The sequence below is a fragment of the Limanda limanda genome, chromosome 15, assembly GCF_963576545.1.
Source record: "Limanda limanda chromosome 15, fLimLim1.1, whole genome shotgun sequence".
Classification (NCBI taxonomy): Eukaryota; Metazoa; Chordata; class Actinopteri; order Pleuronectiformes; family Pleuronectidae; genus Limanda; species Limanda limanda.
The window spans coordinates 18,182,503-18,199,912 of NC_083650.1; the positions used below are offsets into that span (position 1 = coordinate 18,182,503).

General features: G+C 43.7%; 1 protein-coding gene across 1 annotated transcript; it reads left to right on the forward strand.

The window, feature by feature from the left end:
• The first annotated feature begins 221 nt into the window (after window positions 1-221).
• Window positions 222-16,987, forward strand: mypn (myopalladin). Its single transcript, XM_061087435.1, is given in 20 exon segments — window positions 222-1,342; window positions 5,957-6,132; window positions 6,217-6,268; window positions 6,375-6,819; window positions 6,904-6,978; window positions 7,065-7,206; window positions 8,550-8,573; window positions 8,984-9,100; window positions 9,203-9,986; window positions 11,015-12,130; window positions 12,217-12,349; window positions 13,289-13,366; window positions 14,276-14,497; window positions 14,592-14,741; window positions 14,835-14,914; window positions 15,286-15,420; window positions 15,422-15,702; window positions 15,838-16,003; window positions 16,084-16,217; window positions 16,311-16,987. Coding segments are annotated over 20 exon segments (5,595 nt in total). The 5' UTR covers window positions 222-236; the 3' UTR covers window positions 16,490-16,987.
• The last annotated feature ends 423 nt before the right edge of the window (window positions 16,988-17,410 follow it).

Consider the following 17,410-nt stretch of genomic DNA (forward strand, 5'->3'; position numbering starts at 1 on the left):
TAAATGTTATATCTTCGACAAGAAAGGTTTTGAAATAATAAAAATGGCTGTTGTATCATGTCATATCACCTTAACTTTGAAAAAAACGGAAAGGCTGTATTCAAAGTGAATAGTGTATCTGCAAGTGGAGCTAATTACCTACTTTGGTAGTAGAAGTTAATTCTGAAAAGCTGTGGCATGTGTTGTAAGATGGAAATTGAATTAGTAATTGAGTGTCTTGTGATCACTTCCACAGCATGCAAGAGAAGAACCCTGAGCAGCCACCGTCACTGTCTCAGCTCCTGAGAGAGAGCTACCTGGCAGAGGCCCGAGCCCAGCAGCGCCACAGCGAGATGAGCCGCTCAGACGCTTCGTCCACACGCCTTCAGATCTACGGGTCGCTCAAAGGCAAGGCTGAGGACTCTGTGGGCCGTAATGACCCCCAACTGCCAGACCTTTCCGCCTTCCTCAGCCAGGAAGAGTTGGATGAGAGTGTGAACCTAGCCTGCCAGGCCATCGGAAATGAGCATCCTGAGGAGAGGGCAGAGGTCAAGGCTCCTGTCAAACCGCTAACTCCCTCCAACATCTCCTCAGTCTCAGTATCTTCCTTTACAACCCCTTCTGTTCCCTTCCCAAACCCATCTCCTGCTCCTCCTGCTGCCCCCTCCACTGTGCCCTTCGCCCAGCCTGCCCCTGTGTTCAAAGAACTGCCAGCGACACACACAATCACATCAGAAAGAAAGGTCCTTAAAGCCTCCACACAGCAGGACAACATGATCAGGAACAGCAGGGACTCCGGTGAAGGATTCAACGACTTCAACACGTCAGCGAGGAACGCCCCGTACGGTCCGGAGACCCAGTCCAAGAAGGAGTTTCTCAACAAGGCAGCGGACTTCATTGAGGAGCTCTCCTCTTTATTTAAGGCCAACAGCTCCAAGAGGGTACGACAAAGAGGGTCCAAGCCACACAGGAGTAGGGGTCAGAACAAGAGCCAGAACGATGGGACGCTTGATCCCCTCGGCTCTGATAACAGGGAGCGTGCTCTCATGCCCGTGGAGGTGGAGGAGGAGGAGAGACCCAGTCCTGCTGTTAGCCAACCACCAGAGGTCCAACTGGACCCTGGTCCCGGGCATGTGGAGCTTCAGGACTGCAGGGTCACTGAGGAGCAGCAGTACCACTGTGTTTCTCAGGAGGTGCAGGAGGAGCAGACAGAAACCTGTGCCTTGACAGAAACACCCTCCTCTGCAGATCCCATGTGTGAACCTCCTCATTTCCTCCAGAAACTGAAAAGCAGGGAGGTGGCAGAGGGAAGCAAGGTTCAGTTAGACTGCATCGTAAGAGGACTCCCAATGCCTGAAGTCCGGTAAGACAAATCTGTCCGTCGCTACTCATTGGCGCGCTTGTATTTCTTAGATGGGAGAATAGTGAGACTTCTCAGGCTTTCAGATCTTGTTTCACTGAAAAAGGTGTAATTGAAAAGGCTAAAGGCCCAGTGTGAGGTCGTGTCAGCTGTCACCTCCCCCTGGAGATTCCACAGTGAAGTGAAGGAAACCTGTTTGTTTTGGGAGGATGTCACAGGAGCTTGTAAACTAATGATTTACTCCAGTGCTGACCTCAAGTATAAATCGAGATACTTCTATCCCACAATCATTCTGAGAGAAACTCCTAAATATATTTCACACCTAGTTACGTAAGTCACCTAGTCACAAAAAAAACATATGAGCTTGTCAAATAAATGCATCATTATGGATTTAACTGCCCGACAATAAAATAGTGTAATAATAAATAATAATACAAAATCTACAAAAACTAAAACAAAAGTATCAATAATCAGATGATAGGATATCTAATAGTGTAGCTCTCACTGTGGCCTTTTTATAAATTAAAGTGTTTTAATTTTCATACTTTAAGTACATTTTCAAATAATTATCACATTAAGTGAGCTTTTCACTGCAGGACATACTGCTAACTAGTTTTAGTATGCAGTATTGCTACTTTTAATTAACTTTAAGAATACACTTTCATACATAATTTGTGTTTATATATTCATTTGCAGATGAAACAACCTTATGGCAGTTTGTGGTCGTATAAAGAATCATTTGCAATCATTTGTGACTTATTATGAGCCATGGTGTGTTCAGGCTTCAGATAATTGTCTATAATTTAAAAAAGTGTTTGCAGTCAAGATGAAGAATGTTTTCTTTCTTTCTCTTTAGTAGATACAGACAGATGTGACATGTGATGAGAGCCAACAGCTGATTCTGAATGTCGTGTTTGAGTGTGTGTATGTGTGGACAGTGATATGTCAGGGACAATTATCACATCAGTCTTTCTGTCACTCTCAAAAAGAGTTGCAGTTGACATTTAATAGTAATAATACTAATTAATAAAGACAACAATAATAACAACATTAATAACCTTTATTTAAACATATCACTTTACTTAAAAATGGGAAAACACATCTAGTAAATCCTTAAAGTCAGACAAGGCAGTTGGCTTAAAAGACATTAGCCACATTTGAGATAAAGCAATGCAATTTTTTTTTTAAACAGTTTAAAATTAATGCAGATGAATCATTCCTACAAGCTTTCATAAAGAGAGAGGTTTAAAGACGATATTTATAAGAAGTACAGAGGTGGAGTGTCTGAGTTCAGTTGGCAGACAGTTCCAAAGTGTGGGGGCTTGGTACCATCTTAATTATTGATCCTCTATAATGAACCTACATATGATTAGATACCTTTATTCATGTACAGTAGTCTACTCATTCAACTGCACAGTGTACTCTCTTGTTAATGCTCAGGGTTAGATATGTTAAATTCGTAAGATATGTATTATGTGGCTGGAGGTGCAGTTTCCCTCCCAGGATGACAGCGGCCTGGATGAGTGAGGCTGAGCTGTCAGACTACAGAGGGGCAGGGGCTTGTTTGTCCTGCTGAACATTGTTGAGCCACCAACATATACTTGCTCTGGGAGAATGTAGCTCTCGGCCATTTTTAGACTGGACTGGCATTGCGAGCTGTGGACTCGTCTGATAATGGAAGCGACCGTGCTCTTGACAGATAGAAGCATGAGGAGTCTGGTAAGATGATTTGTACAGCTTTAGTAGTTTGGTGTATAACTTGATATGGTTTATTTTAAGACTATGTGTCTCATTGATATACAAAGAGTGAGGAAAGGTTCGTTCTGTTTGGTTTCCACTTCATTAAAAGTGTGTTCAAGCTTGGTTCTGATTCTGTAAACATGAAGGATGTTTCAATGATGTTTGTGCTTGTTTGCTCTGTCCATGCTGCTATTGTGTGTTTGTGTGTGTGTGTGTGTGTGTGTGTGTGTGTGTGTGTGTGTGTGTGTGTGTGTGTGTGTGTGTGTGTGTGTGTGTGTGTGTGTGTGTGTGTGTGTGTGTGTGTGTGTGTGTGTGTGTGTGTGTGTGTGTGTGTGTGTGTGACTGTGACTTAGAGGGGTCAAAATAGATTTCTCAGGGTTCATATTTCCCATCGTTTTCCGCTTTAGTGCAGTCTCTGGTGTGTCACAGAATAACATTGTGTGTATTCTAAATCTATGTTTAGTGTGTGTGCGTATGTGAATGGGTCGGCCAGGCAGAGCTCCCCGGCTCCAGGGGGAATCTCCTCTCTGGTTCTGATCTCCAGAGGGAAAATAGCCCCGACAGGTGCAGTGAGATGGGGGGGCTTTGACTCACAGGAGCAGCAACCTCCTCTACGACTTCATGCTTTCAATTTAGAACTTTACTCATTAGAAAAGACACAAGCAAGAGTCATGGATGAACTTTCCAGCAGGTATCAGAGACTGTAAATCTCTCTATAGATCAGACTAGTGGAGAAGCCAAGAGACGCTCTGTCTTGAGGATTCCCTTTCTTATCAGTATGATGACTATTTACTATAAAAAGAGCGTGATCTTGGTGATCTGAGCTTGTTGAAAGCAGAGAACATGATTTACGATTTCTTAATGACGTTGTGCCAGAGGGTAACACATCGCCTCATTCCTGTTTGTTTATTGGCTGGATTTATTAAAGCATCAGGGCCTCATCCTCTCAAAATAGACAGACTTTGACATAGAGGCTGCTCTGCAAGTTGCTGATCAGGACACAGAGAAAGTTTACCGTTATAGTTTTACAAAGAAAAAATAGACTGTTGCCTGCTGCCACTTAGATGCTACTAAGAAGGACTGTGAGCCGGGCAGACTCGCATGCTGTCATTTATCATGGTTTACCGGTTGTTTGCATTATTTTATTGATAGAACAGTAGACAGCAAGTCTGAAATGGGGAGAAGAATCAGACATGTAGCAAAGGGCCGGATCGGACCTGAACCCACAGCTGCTGCCGAGGTCTCAAACCTCCAGATACCACTTTACAAATGTATCATATTTTAATATGACTTTTGATAATTTATTCCTAAACTAACAGAGTTAAAATTATAGATTGCAGTATTAATTAGGTCTAGGATGATTCAGTTTGCTAACCTGATGATACCTGGTGGGAATCCAGCCAGGAATCCTTGTTGCATCTATCGCTAATATGCAAAGGAAAACAAATTTAAACCCAGATTTGATAATTAAATTTATACACATTTTATTAACTTCACACATAACTCAGGGTGCCTTTAAATGTAATATTTTGTGCCCCATATCATCATTATATCAATAGTCCATTGACGCGGCCTTGAACTAACGTGGCGTGTTGCGACTCGTCTTACAGGGAAACGGATAGGCCTTGCTCATCAAAACCTTTTCCTCTTGGCCTGCATAACTCTGCTGAATGGCAGAACTGGGAGAGACGCCACATAGTACCAGCCTCAGAGAAACCATGTCAGAAGCTTAATATGAGGAAAAGTCAACTGTGTAAAGACGGGGTTTTAAATAGTTAATCAAAGGCAGGAGAGTTTTAAAATACCCCCATGAAATGATAGTTCTGTCATAACAGTGGGAGTTACAGACAACTTTCAAATGAAAGGAAAAACCTCCAAGAGTGGAGAAACTGCATTATGAAAATGATGTTAATCAAATGTTTTGACCTTCATAGATTGAAACCCATGTAAATCCCAGTTAAATGAGTATAAATGGTTTTGATTCCGACAGACATGGAGAATTTCTGCTCATTCAACAGTAGTGGAGCCCAAACCCTTACTGTGACCTGACATAATGTTGTCTTTCCTTTGATTTATAACACATTTGTACATATGGACAGGATGAAAACTAAAATGTTGAATGAATGTTACCATTTTATTACAAATACACACACCACCTAACAGTCCATGTGTGATTCACTTGTCCTGTGAGAGTGTGATTCTCATGTAATCGCATCATAATCTTGCTCACACAGTATTATTATAAGTATTTGCATTTGTAGGCATAACCCATAGGCGACAACTACTATAACATGGTACATAAAATATGTTGTTCTTTCTATAGAGAGACAATTGAAGGACATCAAAGTGCGTTTTTCTGTTGATTTTTGTATATTATGTCTCACATGTGGTGTTTTATGTTGTATATATTGTTTGGATTTTGTATAGCTACTATCTTGGTCATATTTTTTCTTGTTGAAGAGTTTATTTTATACCTTAACAGGATTCTTGGTAAATTAAAGGAGTGATTCCAACATTTTTCATATTTCATGTACTAAAAGGCATCACAAAAGGATTTTCAAATGACTCTCTCGTTTAATTTCCTTCAACAGGATTTAATTTGTAATTTCTCTGAAATATTTCATAATAGTAATTTTTATATCTATATGAATTAGCCAATAGTGTTCTTCTTCTTCCCAGCTGCCCCCATGCTTATACTAATATTCTGTATGTCCACCTTTCTGCACATACTAACGCAATACAAACTGGGACTCACTCATAAAAAGTCAAGTTTCCAATTCCAAAGAATAACAGGACCTTCTTAAACTGTAGCACTGGAAAAAACGTATGATGCCTAAGTTGCACTGAGCAGTTTCTCTGCTATATATTAATTCACAGGTGGTTTTGTGAGGGCAAGGAGTTGGAGAACAGCCCCGACATTCAGATCCTGACCGACGGAGAGCTGCACTCTCTGATCATCGCTGAGGCCTTCGAGGAGGATACGGGACGTTACTCCTGCTTTGCGTCTAACTTCTACGGCACTGACTCTACGTCGGCAGAGATCTACGTCGAAGGTAGGGTTATTTATTTTTCATATTATACGTTTTACATGTAAAAGAGATGACCTGTGTACACGTCTTTGTTCTCTCGTCCTACAGGCGCTTCCTCTTCAGATTCTGAGGGGGAGCAGCCACTTGAACATGTAGACCAGTGAGTTTTTATTGTTATTTAGTCTAATTTTAAGGAATTATATAAATGGAACTATCTTTATTACAATTCTAAACATCGTCTTTCCTTGCTTCTGTGATTTTCAAAGGCTGAAAACCGAAAAGTCATCTGCAACTTTACCATCATCATTGGGCCAAACGGTCTCTGTAGAGGAGGAGGAGTTTGAGGCACCTGAACTTGCAGCAGCCCCAGAGGAACCACCAGCGGAGTTCTCCTCACCACCAACTCATCAACCTCCTCTACTGGTCCAGACAACAACCACATTGCTTTCTGTCCCCGAGCTCTCTAAAGCGTCTGTGGCCTCCTCAGCACAGCCTGCTCAGGAGGAGACAACCACCGTGTTACCGGTCCAGGTGTTTCCTACTTTGACACAAGTGGTCACAGAAGGTTCAGGAGACCAGGAGGTGTCAGCGTCTGTCCCAGTCACATCCACAACCCAGCAGCCAGAGACCGTCTCATCCCTGCCTCTGATCCCAGTGGCTCCATCAGTGCATCCTGTCCAGGAAGCTCCAACTCAGACACAACAACCTGAGGTAACAGCAGCTGAAAGCACCTCCTTTCACTATGTTTGTTTGAAGATTAATTTTCTTTATATCAACCTATTTTTTAATCTTCAGAGTCAAACCTCCAACCTCAACTATCTACAAGGATTAAACGGGCAAGCTGTGATGGCTGCCCCTGTATTCACAAAGGTAGGACCACTCCCCAAAGCCTGTACACTGCTGCACTCCATTATAACCTACTTCATATTTATTGATGCATGTCTTTTCCGTGCCAGAGCCTGCAAGACCTCTTTGTGTCAGAAGGCCAGCTGGTGGTGCTAGAGTGCCGTGTGAAAGGGACACCATCTCCTCGAGTGGACTGGTACAGAGAGGGCAAAACCATGGAGGACTCCCCTGCTTTCAGGATCCTGCAGAAAAGTAAAATCTGCTGCTGACATATTAAAAGTGCCAGCTTTATCATTTGATTTAGTTTTTGTTTTATTTATTTGTGCTGCAGCCACATCTTTTACAATGCAAGAAATCAAGATTAAACTGCATCTTAGATAATTTGGTTTAATTTAGCTAACTAAAATTTCTGTGTTCTCACAGTTTAATAATTCTGACAATTCTTGGTGTGCGGATAAGAAAATAAAAAAAAGCTATTATTAATAAAACATTAGTATTTTAGTTTATCTTTATTAGTTTGTGACCTCTGCCAAGGAAACTACTGCATAGACATGAAGCTTGATGGAAGCATGTGATCTGAAAGAACCCATACAATTTCAGTGGGAATCTGGATCAGGGGGCCGATCCCGGAATTAATTTGTCACTCTCTTTAATATCGTGACATATGAGATGATGTTTTTCAAAGTTTTTGTTGATTTCTAAGAAAATAATTCATGGATCTTAATGAAAAGAATCGGACATGTTTAAGGTACTGATATATATATATGTGTGTGTGTGCAATTTGGTGCAAATCCAAGTAAAAAATTAATTTAAATGTGGACTATTTGACCTTTGCAGACCTATACACTCTCTAATTGCCTTTTTGTTAGCTATAAAACCAATTCCTCAATGTTAAAAAAAATGTATTCTTATATATTAAATAAAGTCCAGTAATGTAAATTTAAATGGCCTTAAAAAATTAAAAATGTTGACATTGCAGTAAGGTTAAAGATCACTGCAGTCTAAATACTGTCAGTGGTGTCATTTTGTAAAACAACATTTTTGACATTAATCTCTAAATTATTTTTATAATATAATTCAATAATAATAATTTATACGTAAGTTTGAAGGAAAGAGAAATACAACCAAACATGTTGGAACAAAATGTTGGTCTGATACGCATTCATACACATTTTGTACTGATAGAAATAATGTCAGTTCATATAATAACATTTAAATGATCCAACTATGCGTCACAAACACATCCTTTTCTCCAGCAAAAATTAAAAAAAAAGATAAAAATCATTCTCTCACTTTATCTCACCATTCGGTCTCTGTTGGAGGATGCATCTGTAGCCATTTTTGTGTTGCAGCTTTCTTACTGGCTTCTAACAATTTCTTCAGTAGATTTTGTCTTTCATCAACAGATGATTATAGAAATAATTTATTATATTTATTAAATGTCATTTTAAAATAGCAAATAGAAGTCATGTTGTTTCGAATGATTGTGGAATATATTTATAAATAACAATGAGACAAGTGCTGATTAGGCCTAAACTAAAATGGTTGCTCTCCATTAGTATCCGTAATGATTTGGGTGATTGTTTCCATTCCAGAGCCGAGATCTCCAGCAGAACCAGGTACGTGTTTCATGAAATCCTCATCTGTCACAAAAAAAAACAAGTATTGACTGCACTAAAGCAGCTGTCTGTCTGTATATGCTGCTGCACTGTGTACATATTACTGATGAAGTGTTTATAATCATTGGCTGAGGCTTCTGTTCCTCTGTACATAAGCCAGAGCTGGTTTTCCCTGACTCTGAACCATATAAGGCAGTTTCTCATCCTGTGTCAAACCACCATGGCAGATCAGTTCAACCTGCCTGGGCTGCAGAGAGTCTCTCAGCCCCAGTGATAAAGAGAAAACACAAGTCATCCTTCTTTCCTCATTGCAATAAGACGCTCACTAGTTTAGAAATGAATATGAAGCAGTCGCACCAAACCAGCCTGATTATGTGAGTATCCTGTCTTTTTTTTATCATTTCCTCCAGAGGAAATATGCACTTTGGTCATTGCTGAAGTCTTGCCGGAAGATTCAGGAGTGTTCACTTGTACAGCAAGCAACCAGTATGGAACCGTGTCCACTTCTGCAGCGCTGAGGGTCAGAGGTAACACTTCTGCTTTGATCATCAGAAACACCAACAGTTATCATATATTCTTATAAAAGTTCGCTAAAATGTCTGTATCTCCATCTCTCTGACTCTCATCAGGCAATGGTAGGAACAGCAACCACGTGAGGCCTGTCAGCAGTTTAACAGTGGATCCCAGTCGAATCCAAGAGCCTTCCCCATCAGCTCCCAGTGTCAACCCTCAACCAGAGGTGACCAACAGCATCAAGCCCCACTCCAGCACCATTCGCCTGGACCCACTCGTCTCCAGCACGTTACGCCTTGATCCCTTAAGCACCAGCACCTTCCGCCTGGACCCCCAGAGCTCCAGCATGTTGCGTCCGGACCCGTTTCGCACCAGCCTGCCCAGTCTGGAACCCTCCAGCCTGAGCAGCAGCATCAGCACCTCCTACCTGAACTCTCACAGCAGCAGCACCCCAAACCTAGATCCTCTCCACCTCTACCAGAACACTCCCACATCCAGTGGAGCACATCTCCAACCACAGAGCGGTGCACAGGTGTTCTCACACCTGAAACCTTTCAGTGCTGCAGCTCCAGCTGAGCAGGAAGTCTCCCCGCCTTGGCTGACATCGTCTGACACCAGTGCTAAAGTTAAGGGGGCCCTTCAGGGGTCTCCAAACCATCAGAATGGGAGCCCTGTTGTGGTCCCCCTCCCCGACCCTCCTCCCAACTCCTGCCTGAAGTCGGGAACCTTGACGAACCATAGACACTCGCGCTCCGGCTCCAGAGTCGGCCTGCATGTGCATTTCCGACTGCCCGAGGATGAGGAGGAAGAGCAAAGCGAAGCATCCACTGAGGGTGATGAAGATGACGCTCTGGCCTCAGCCAACAAAGGACCCCCCCCGGTGCGGGCTAAACCCAAACTGTGAGTACAGTAAAAAAACAAAACAGACTGACAGTGAAACTTACACAAAGCTGCAATACGGTGAGAGGAAACAGGATTTGGTCCAAATCGGCCGCGGATCCACGGGACAGGGGCCTCCGCTGAAATCTGATTGGCCCCTGAAAGGCCCCTGTCCTGTCAGTTATCTTTTTTTAGACAGCTCACTAACAACACTGATAATAAATATGAGAATTCGTTTAGAATTATTATTTTCTAAGCTTTGTTGCTGAACACAATGTGTTTGACTAAATAACATTTTTCTAAATATATTCAAAGACTCGGGCTTTGAATCAAAACTATAGAGCGAATGGCTGAATCAGGAATTGTGAAGGGACGTTGGACATATACTTTGCCCCCCATTTGTAAACTGTGGCCCCCTTTATGGCCCCTGATGTAGAGGAATCCTGGATCCGCCACTGATCTGAATCATGTCCTGAGTGTTCACAACAACACAGTGAAGTATTAGAGCTGAGGTGGGAGGTTCCTCCTCCTCTGGCTCAACGAGCAACTGAAATCAGTTGCTGTTCATAAATGAATGCATGCAGACTTTAGATGTGGACTTTCCGCCTTTCTAAAACCGAGGATGGTGTTTTCTATCTGTGAGTTATGATTATCTAATATTTCAGATAAGGCTGTAAATGAAATGTTGCATGATTCGATCAGCTGTTCACTATTGCTTTCTTAGTTTGCATCGTAGATTCAAAAAAACAAAGATAAAAATGGGAATTTTTCCTGTTTTGTTTAGTCCAATTCGAATTGCATTAATTTGATGTTGATAAAATAACCTGTGTAGAACGAAAGCTGAAGGTGTCTTGAGCAGGAGCGTTATTTTTTTTTGTAGTCCTTGTTACTGGCCCATAAAAGGAAAGACTCTGGCTCCTTCCTGGGGGGGTTTACTGCGTGAACTGAAGTTATGAGAGCGCTGCACAGAGCCGCTCTCATCCTCACCATGTATAGTGTCATTTCTTTTGTGCTTGATCTGTTTTATTTTGGTTTTGCCTGACCGACAGGGAACCCGCCCAGCTCCGGCTCCTGCACAACCAGGTCCTCATGGAGCAGCAGCAGGAGACCGAACCCCCGATCCAAACCCCACCCCACCCTCAGCCTCAGTCCCACCCCCCCTTCCAGAGCCAGGTCCAGCCCGAGGTCCCAGGTTCCCACGAGGCTCAGCTGTGGTCACCCAGAATGCACCGGGAACCCCATCCACCGTCTTTCCAGCCCCAGCTTACGAGCACAGCCCCCCCTCAGCAGACCCCTCACTCGGCACCCCCACTCACCACCCCCAACGCTCCCTCTCTGAGCTCTGCTCCACAGCTCAACACCACCTTTTCACCTCCTTTCACCACTGCTCCTCCTTTCACCACTGCTCCTCCTTTCAGCTCCCCTCTGTCTTTCCCTCAGCTGAAGACGTCTACCCTGGTCACGTCACCTCCACCTCCTCCACAGCTGAACCCAGCTCCTCCTTTCAGTGCAGCCACTATGACCCAGATGAACACCATCCACGCCTCCCACCTCAACCTGTCCCCGGCAGCTCTCTCCAAACATGCACCCACGTTCCAGTTCTCCTCCCCCCCCGCCCCAAAGCTCAGCACGGTGCCCACAGGTCCGACTCCGGCCTCACAGCAGATCATCTCCCCAACTCCTCTGCTTAGGAGCACCCACGCCTCCCTCATGAACCTCACCGCCACCTCCTTCACCTTCAACTACACCCGGCCTAGAGAGTTCATCGCTGCTCAGACCTTCTCACCAGTGAGGAGTCCTTCCCCAACCGAATCCCCGGTGCCCCTCCTCCAGGAGCTGGCCGCCGAGCTCAACTCCTCCGCAGCCAGCTCCCCAACTCTCCCGCCATTCTCCCCACTACCTAGGATCTTCCCCACGAGGGTGTTGATGTCTCCCACCAGCCCCCCTTCCCTTGTGTGCTCGCCCACACCGGGGTCAGCGCCGTTCCCCAACAGCTTGTACTCCATACGAGCCCAGTCGCCTCCTCAGGCCTCTTCTCCCACTTCCAGCAGCTCCACCCCCAGCCCGATCCAAAACCCTGTGGCCTTCCTCAGCTCCGTCCTGCCGTCGCTGAGCCTGGGTCAGCCCAGAAACTCAATGGGACTGCCCAAGGGAGCTCCGACCGGGTACGTCCTCTCTGATGAACTACAGTGCTCATGGGTTTGTTGAGCTCACACATGATGTAAAGCACTTTTCCCATCTGTCTCTTCAGGCTACAAAGGAAGGTCCCCAAGGTGCAACTGCCGTCAAATGAAAGCATTCGTGGGAGCAGAGAAATTCTCCTCCAAGACATCGAGAAAAAGCTTCGATTTAAAGATGATACTCCACAGTTTGCACATCAACAGGTATTTGTTGGTCTTGAGCTCTGCTGCTGTCATTGATTGCTTCTTCTTTGACTCTCTAAGTTGCAGTGATGTAGATGTGAATAAGTACCCTATCAAGAAGAATGATCAACACAAGTCTTAGTCAGTTACACCACTGCTGAGTTACATACTAGACCACTGATGATCAGTTTATTGACATATTGGTATGTGATCACTAATTTTTAAGGATTTAAAAGTTTACTTTTTAATAACCACAGACTTTACTGGAGTCTATGGCTGGACAATATGGCCAAAAATTACATCAAGATTAAAAAATCTATATCAGTCGATATTGCACGTTTTTTGCTCCAGAGCAAATCGTGCAATAATTATAGATATTGTTTTCTTGCTCAGCCCTACTGCACTATCACTTGTCTCCTATGGAACCCCAAAGCTTTCACTATAGATATAAGAATACATGAATATCTATGAAAATAATTATGATATAATCATTTTGAAAAAAAAAGGTAGATATAGTCTGATCTATAATAATCGGATGACTTTTAAAAAAAATCGTTCACTCATTTCACAAGATACTGTTAAACTCATACATTTTCCCCAGTATTGTAATGTGATTATTTCATAATTATTTAGTTATTTAATTAATAACACTTTATAGCTCCATATTCTTGTGTATTCATTTTGGAACGACCACAGATATTTAACAGTGTAGAATGATAAAGACACATAATATCGCTGAGGCTGACTCGGAGCCGATTAATAACTAACATTAGTTCACTAGAGCAGCAGCCATCACTCCCTCCCTCTCATTCATGGTTATTTATCCCTGTGCGTCATTGCACTGTAACAACATTTGCATGCGAGTAACACTAGCTTGTGTGTTATTCCATCAGCATATGTTTGTAATTACAGTTTGTGTGTGTCTGTTGGTGATCATCATCCATCCCTATCCTCTCATAGAAGCTGAGTAATGAGGGGAAAACAGCGAGCAGACCCCTTGGACCAAACATTCCTGCTACTGTCTTTAGCTATGATGAGGTACAAGGATCCTCCCGTCCCAAGCTCTGCTTTGCTCAAGGCTGTCTGGGTCATTATTATACTGTCAGGCCGAGATCATAAAACCTTCAATATTCTCATATACCCATCTAAACCATGATTAATAAATGACTCTAATCAAGACTTCAAGCTTCTATTAACTAATATATAACCTGCACGAATAATCTAAACATACTATTGTGTTTTAATTCACTAGGCCAATATGTAAACTGATTTTGTACTTTTCCAACTGGAGCTTGCAGCCCGATCTTACCCATTTTCATGTTAGATTTCACAAAAAGGCTAATATGACACTTGTTTATTTCACTTTTCTGAAAGAATCTCACCTCATAAACCTGCGAATTGTCCCTAACAACTCAAAAACTTTAATAATCTCCTACGACTTGTATCTTCCTACAAGCCAACAGATGAAAAAAGCTACCGAGAGGTTTTTAACATGAATCAAATGAGGTGTTTAAATCTCTGCAGTTCCCCTCTACACTTCATCTTCGTCTGTTCTCTGTTTTACCCTCAGCCTTATTTACTTTGTTTGGTTGGACAAACAGATTTAGTTTTTTGCCCCCAGTAGTGAACCTGTCAGACAGATGACACAGCATGATCCTGGTCATCAATTGGTTTGAAGTCACAGTCTGTACCTTTTTAAGATTTGAGATATAGATCGTTACTTTCAGACCACTGCATAGAAGCACGTTGCTCATGGCTCCCAAAGACTATTTGTTGCTCTTCTCAATGCTTTGAGCTACTATGTACAATATACTGCATGCACGTTATTGTACTCATTGACTTTAATGGATATTTGATGAGATACAAAGACACAATGGCAGATGGTGCATGCAGTAATCCAACACCGCCTGCAGCGATTGCTTTGATGAAGTGCTTTTCCGTTTCCAGGAGTACAAAGTGTCGAGATTTGAGCAGAGACTAATGAGCGAGGTTGAATTCCGCTTGGAGCGAACGCCAGTGGAGGAGTCGGATGATGAGGTGAAGCACGACGACGTGCCGACGGGAAAATGCATCGCGCCAATATTTGACAAGAAACTTAAGAACTTCAAGGCCATGGAGAACGTGCCTGTCACTTTCTCATGTAAAGTTCTGGGAATCCCTCTTCCAAAGGTCAGAGGTCAACAGCTGTGTTGTACAAACGACAGCATGCACTTTCATTTTCACCACTCGCCCGTTAATCTGTCACATGGGCGTCTCCCCTCAGGTTTACTGGTTCAAGGATGGCAAGCAGATCTTAAGGAAAAACGTCCATTACAAGAAGATAAGAGAGGCGGACGGGACCTGCGTCTTACACATCGAGTCCACGACCAGCGACGATGACGGCAACTACACCGTCATGGCGGCTAATCCACAGGTAGTGCTTCACGCTCAGGTGTCCGTTCATGTTGTCTGCACCTTCTCTCGAGCTGCAAAATCTGACCTGTGTTTGATATTTAATGATCATCAGGGACGAATCAGCTGCTCGGGTCATTTGGTCGTCCAAACGGGACCCCCCCGCAACCAACTGAACCCGATTCACTCTCAGAGGTGAGCAGGAGTGTGTGCAGTGGGATCTACTGAGGAATACCTCTGTGTATCTATGTTAAAGTACTAACTCGCACTACAAATAATATGAACATGGATTAAAGCTAGGGTTGGTAATCCTGGAATGGCAAGAAATAGCAGGCTACACTTTGAGATAATGCAACCAATACATCCCACCCCCTCGTATTGGCCCTCTTGTCAAAGCCACGCCCCCAAAGCACACGAACGAGCGCTGTCTGACAACTGATGGAAGCCGAGGGACCTCTCAGGGCGTGAAGAGGATTTCCACAAATAATATTATTTCCGAAACAACTCACCAACCCTACCTTTGTTTTCCAAGTGTGTGCTGTGCTCACCTCTTCCTGTCCTTAAAGGGTACGAGCTCGCATACAGCAAGCTGAAGGTGAGCAAACAGAGGAGCGCTTCTTTCGCCCTCACTTCCTCCAGGCTCCGGGGGACATGCTGGCTCACGAGGGGAGACTGTGCAGATTAGACTGTAAGGTAGGTCCTGGTTTGTAAGACAATCACTAAAATAATGTGTTTTTTGTGCCTCACCTTATTGTTAGCCATCTTTGTCTTCCAGGTGAGTGGGCTGCCCAACCCAGAGCTGATGTGGCTGGTCAACGGGAGGCCGATCTATCCGGACCTTTACCACAGGCTGCTGGTGCGGGAGAATGGCATCCACTCCCTGCTCATTGACCCTCTGACCCAGAATGACGGCGGCACATACACATGCATAGCCAACAACAAAGCAGGGCAGAGCTCCTTTAGTCTAGAACTGAAAGTTGTGGGTAAGGACTAGATACAGACAAATACCTTGGAGTAAAAATGTATTATACTTATTTAGGATTCAGTTGAACATTTAAACGTGTTGTCCTGGGCCCAGTTTAGAAGCTCCAATAATCCTAGTAATTATTCCACCTTAGAGAAAGAGACGAAGCACCCTCCTCAGTTTGTGGAGAAGCTGCAGAACATGGGTATTCCTCAGGGGACCCCCGTCAGGCTGGAGTGTCGGGTGGTGGGTATGCCCCACCCTGCCATCTTCTGGAAGAAAGACAATGACACCATTCCTAGAACTAGGGACAGAATCAGGTTAGTAGGAGCTCCATGGTTCTCCTGTAGCTGTTCCAGGCCCAGCGTAATGAAATGTCTTCATTATCTATTCATTTCAGCATGACCCAGGATGCCACAGGATATGTGTGTCTCCTCATCCAACCAACAACTAAAGATGATGCCGGCTGGTACACAGTGTCGGCCAAAAACGAGGCGGGAATTGTGTCTTGCACCTGCAGACTTGATATCTATGGTAAATATTCTGTATAGGTTGATATACAGAAATGTGCCACATTTTCAGCACAACACTTGAGGTAGTAATACTGGCTATCTGCTGCAACTCCAGCACAGTGGCATCAGAGCATCCCCGCCCCCATGAAGAAAGCTCCGCGCACAGGCAGCCGCTACGCCGCTCTGACCGACCAGGGACTCGACATCAAGTCTGCTTTCCCCACGTCGGACAACAGCCCCTTCCTGTTCTCCAGCTCCCCTCCCGAAACCATGCTGGAGAGTGAGGAGCTGTGAGAGACACACACACCGGCCCGGGGACTCTGAGGCGTCCCGGCAGGATGTGTGACCCGCTCGAGGTCGGAAACAGTAGAAGACTTTAAGGGGATTGATTGCTTGAGCAGATTGTCATGTGATTTGTGTTTTTGCACATGAAGTGAAGTACATTCAGAATAGAATGGCAAAGAATTATTGCGTTAAACCTATCAGCACTGATAGTGGCTTTGTCACCATTCCTATTTACTCAAGTCACATGCAGGAAAAGTACGGATTTGCAAAGTCTTAGCTCATGAGCCATCAGTGGAGTTGAATATTGTTCTCTCACGTTTTGTTTTCTACATCATATTTAACTACAGTGCTGCGGTTGTTGCTGAATGTTGCTCATAACATTTGTTCTTAATAGCTAGTCCTCCTCTCAATGTGGCGTTACAACCACCTTTTTTTTTTTTTTATTGCAAATCACATGTACAGTGGCTTCTGACAGTATTCACACCCATTCACTTGTTGCACTTTGTTTTATTTGTTTTTTCAATGGATAAATTTGATGTTGTTAACCTTTGATCTTCACTTAAAACCCACAATGACAAAGAAAATATATTTTTAGAAATTTTTACAAATTTATAAAAAAGCATTTGGGAGCAGTTACAGTTTCCAGTGATCCTGAGCACGTCCAACTTTACATGTCTGGATTCAGGCAGTTGATCCCATTATTAGTGGCTGATTCTCTCAAGCTCAGATTTAATAGGACGTTTCTGTGAGCTGCCAACTTCAAGTCTCTCCACAGATGTTCTATGGGCGGATGTCTGATCTCTAGCTGAGCGGGATGAGACGAGAGAGTAAAACTTCTCCAGAAGGTGAAACGTCTGGCATTGTCCTCCCCTTAAACAAGGGGTGACTGTGGTCCAGGAGGTAGAGCAGGTTTGGTCCACTAACCAGACG